This window comes from Chaetura pelagica, unplaced genomic scaffold (assembly GCF_000747805.2).
Source record: "Chaetura pelagica isolate M959 unplaced genomic scaffold, ChaPel_1.0 scaffold104, whole genome shotgun sequence".
In the NCBI taxonomy this organism is placed as follows: Eukaryota; Metazoa; Chordata; class Aves; order Apodiformes; family Apodidae; genus Chaetura; species Chaetura pelagica.
In genome coordinates this window covers 6,326,232-6,330,164 of record NW_009953786.1, presented here as the reverse complement: position 1 = coordinate 6,330,164, position 3,933 = coordinate 6,326,232, and the positions used below count along the sequence as shown (strand labels likewise).

Genomic DNA, 3,933 nt, shown 5'->3' with positions numbered 1-3,933 from the left:
TTTTCAGCATACTGTCCTGGGCCCTGAAGGCATGGTCCACAGTGGTTGTAGGTGGATTTTTTTAAAAGCTGCATGTTCTAGGATATCTGACCTCCCTCATTGGCACAACACACCAGAAAGACCTTTTAAGGCATCCACAATGAGCACAGTCTTATAAAGCCTATGCAGGGTCTTTTTCTCAACCAGCTAACACGGAAACCAGCTAAGTATGTTTGTTTTGAGCCATGAAAACAAAATTACACCCAGTATGTACATTATGGAGTTGGTCCTGAAATCTCTTCAGAAGAGACACCAAAGCTTCAGTCTCAATAGATGCAAAGCTTGCCTTAGCAGGCACACTGAAGGAGAGGTATCTGGCTGGAAAGGAATTATAGTTTGTGTAGCTTTTCCTATATCCCAAAAATCTCCAAGCACTGTAAATTTTTCTGAGACATTTGCATTCAGAACAGGTTAGGTGAATCAAAAAGCTTCTTCAACTTGAAGTCAAGAAACTACAATGAAAGAATGTGGCCTTCAGATTTTAACAGAACTAAAAATATGGTCTCTTAAAAAGTGCCAACTTCTTAACCCTTAAATTGGCAAATGTTGTTATTGAAGCAATGGCAGGACATAAATATGCAAGATTGTTTTGTATGCTTCTTTCCAAGAATTTAATATTCTTGTCTTATGTCTTGTCTAAGGAACTATCATTGCTGGAACGAAGCTTGGATGACCAGACCTGATCTCCCTGTTGGTTTTGGAGGATGGCAGGTTGTTGATGGGACACCCCAAGAAACCAGTGACGGTAATATTGCTTGAAGTTCTCCTTAGCTCATATTTCAATGCTTGGGTTCTTTGGGTCAGCCAGTGAGTTGATGGTAGCTAAGCCACAGAATCACAGAATCCTAGGGGTTGGAAGGGACCTTGAAAGATCATCCAGTCCAACCCCCTTGCCAGAGCAGGGTCACCCAGAGCACATCACACAGGAAGGCGTCTAGGTGGGTTTTTAGTGTCTCCAGAGAAGGAGATGCCACGACCTCTCTGGGCAGCCTGTCCCAGTGCTCTGTCTCCTCCAAGTTAAATGGACTCAGCTCCCTCAGCCTTCTCTCATAATGGAGATGTTCCACACTGCCAGTGGCACTGTACAGCCAGTGGCAACTTCTTGAACCAGATAACCACACTCCCTGTGCTTGGGGCCTTGTCCTAATTTGTTTTGAGCTCTAAAAGAAATCAGTCCTTCTTATAACACTGCTCGTGATGCATGTGCACAAAATCCTGCATGAGAAGGGCCCTGCCTGGTACAGAGAAGATACAGATCTGTCGCCAAAGAATGGCTTTCAAAATTTTAGAGAACTTGCAGAAGAGCCTGATCAAATTAATTCTTCTTCATTTTATGTCTACATCCCTTACTAAACTTCATAAGCAGGCAGTAGGCAGGAGAGTAAAAATGCTATTTCTTCCTATTCCTTAGTTTTTCAGTTCTTAAAAAACATTCTTAACAAATTTGCAGTGAGATCTTTCTCAGTCTGTGGTATAACTGAGCCCTCCCAAAATTATCTGCTTTAACCAAAACCAGCTGTAACTGTGTTTCAAGCACTTGACACTTACAGAGGACTATATGGTGCCATTAATTTACCATTAGGTTGTTTCAGACTTGAGTCTGTGTTTTTCAGAGGGCTAGTAACAGAAATAAAGTTTTTCACTTCTTGGTCAGGAGGAGTTCCTGTAAACTATTAAAAGAGTTCACCAAACCTCAATGTATTCTTTTGCTTTGAGAGAATATAACATTTTGAGATGTTTTTAAACTAATCTTTCTCTTTGTCTCTCTTCTCCCCATAGGTATGTACAGGTGTGGCCCAGCTTCAGTTCAAGCCATTAAACATGGTCATGTTTGCTTCCAATTTGATGCTCCTTTTGTCTATGCTGAGGTACATAAATGAAAATTTTTAGTGTGTTGAGTGATATCTAGGGGGACTATGGGTGAGACAGGAGATAGGGCTCCACTAAGCTTTGAACATTGAAAGTAACTTCATGTATACTCCATGTCAAAGGAAAATCTCATAATTATATTTTGACATGCAGGCCAGTAGAAGTGACATGGCTCTAATGAATGACAGAGATTTGACTAATCTCTGCACACTAATGTAATAAGCAGAAAAATCTACTCTGGCTCTGTTGAAACTTCAGACTTTACCTTTCCCAGATTCCAGCTATGCTGGCAAATGAGTCACTAGCTCTAGCTGCTTGTCTTCATCCCTTATTAGCTGTTACCTCCTTCCCAGGCTTGCCAGCAAAGCTGCTTATGTTAAGGTTCCCTTGCTTCTTTCAGTCAAAATGGCTGCAGTGATTTTAAAGAGGGCTTTGCTCACCATGTTAATTTTGGCTTTGGTGGATAAAGGAGAGTTCACATGGGTGGTTTGACTGGCAGATATGGGAGGGAAATATCTCCCTGAGGAGTGAGAGGATCTAGTCTAGAGTTTTAACCTCTTACACCATCAGAGCTGGTCTGCCCAGAGCTGCAGCAGCTGCACAGCAAGTCTCTCTCTAATTGAGTTGTGTATAACTGAGGACAGAAGAGAATAAAGATATTTTTGTCTGTGAAGCATTCCCCTCTCCATGATTTTAAACTTTTTTTGTGCAAGGAATGTGTAATCATGCTTCCCAAGTCCAAACAGTATCTTTGTAGCCTACTCAAGTTTACACTGTTGTTCTGGAGCTATGAATGCTAAAATTCATCTAGTCAGTATTGTAGCGTATGACTAATCTTAAACATTGGACTTCAAGACTAGTGGGACTTCAAGTCAATGTGTCATCATTTTGAGGGGAGCTAGGCTGGCTTCCCTTCCTGTCTCTACTTCCACATGTCTCAATGCTTTTTCATTTAATTTTGTAGGTGAATAGTGATGTTGTTTACTCAAGAAGGGAGAAAAATGGAACCCAAGTGATAGAAAAAATTGACAAAACCCATATTGGACAGTTGATTGTGACCAAGGAAGTTGGGGGTGATGGAATGCTGGAGATTACTGATGAGTACAAGTTTCAAGAAGGTAACCTGAAATGAGGTGGGGCCATACCAATATAGATTTACCTCAGTTCGATCTTAGATGATGGATTTATAGACCTGTGGCACTGAAAAGCTGCATGAAAAGCTGCCAAGGTGCCCACTGGAACTCTTTATTTTTAAGCCCACCCCAGAAACACTTCAGATGCTTTCATAACAGCACAGACTTTGCTAGTCAGAAATATTTTGGATCCAGTAAACTGTAGTGGAAAAAAAGGGTAGTCATGGAGTAACAAAGCATTCAAAAAAATTCAAGGCCTTCTGTGCAGCTGCTTAGACAATTCTTACTTGGGTCACATGTTTGCACAGAGTAAATTAGTGTCACTTGATTAATATCAATTAAGTTAGATCAATTTATCTGATATGTCTTGAATCTTTAAGACTGGCTCACTCGAAAATTGTGAAGTTCTCCTAAAATTAACTTCTCTATAGGAAGGTTCACTGTCCTCATCCATTCATTTTTAGCTACCACAGCTATGGAAGATGCACCCTTGAGACTGGTGAGTGAGCTGCTTCCGTACCCCTGTTTCTCTTCTAAATTTTGTTTTCATTCATTCTAGGCTCAGACGAGGAGAGACTGGCTCTTGAGACAGCTGTCATGTATGGCGTTAAAAAGCAAACGACTCAGGATACCATGTATCACCCACAGACAGATGTTGACATGGACTTCCAAGTGCAAAAAGCAGTCCTTGGCAGTGACTTTAAAGTCACTATAACTTTCAGGAACAGAAGCCGCAGCTACTACACTGTGACTACATACCTGTCAGGCAACATAGTGTTTTATACAGGAGTCACCAAAAATGAATTCAAGAAACACTCTTGCAGTGCAAAACTGGAACCCTACTCATGTAAGATTGCACAGTTGTTTTCAAGCCTGCTAGCTTTTTTTTTAA

The 3,933-nt window shown here is 41.0% G+C and overlaps 1 protein-coding gene across 1 annotated transcript in view; it reads left to right on the top strand.

The window, feature by feature from the left end:
- F13A1 (coagulation factor XIII, A1 polypeptide) overlaps positions 1 to 3,933 on the top strand; it is a 59,180-nt gene that overhangs the window by 42,690 nt on the left and 12,557 nt on the right. The window contains exons 8-11 of the mRNA XM_010000918.1: positions 681 to 784; positions 1,819 to 1,907; positions 2,873 to 3,026; positions 3,601 to 3,888. Coding sequence (XP_009999220.1) covers positions 681 to 784; positions 1,819 to 1,907; positions 2,873 to 3,026; positions 3,601 to 3,888 — 635 coding nt within the window. The remainder of the gene's footprint in view (positions 1 to 680; positions 785 to 1,818; positions 1,908 to 2,872; positions 3,027 to 3,600; positions 3,889 to 3,933) is intronic.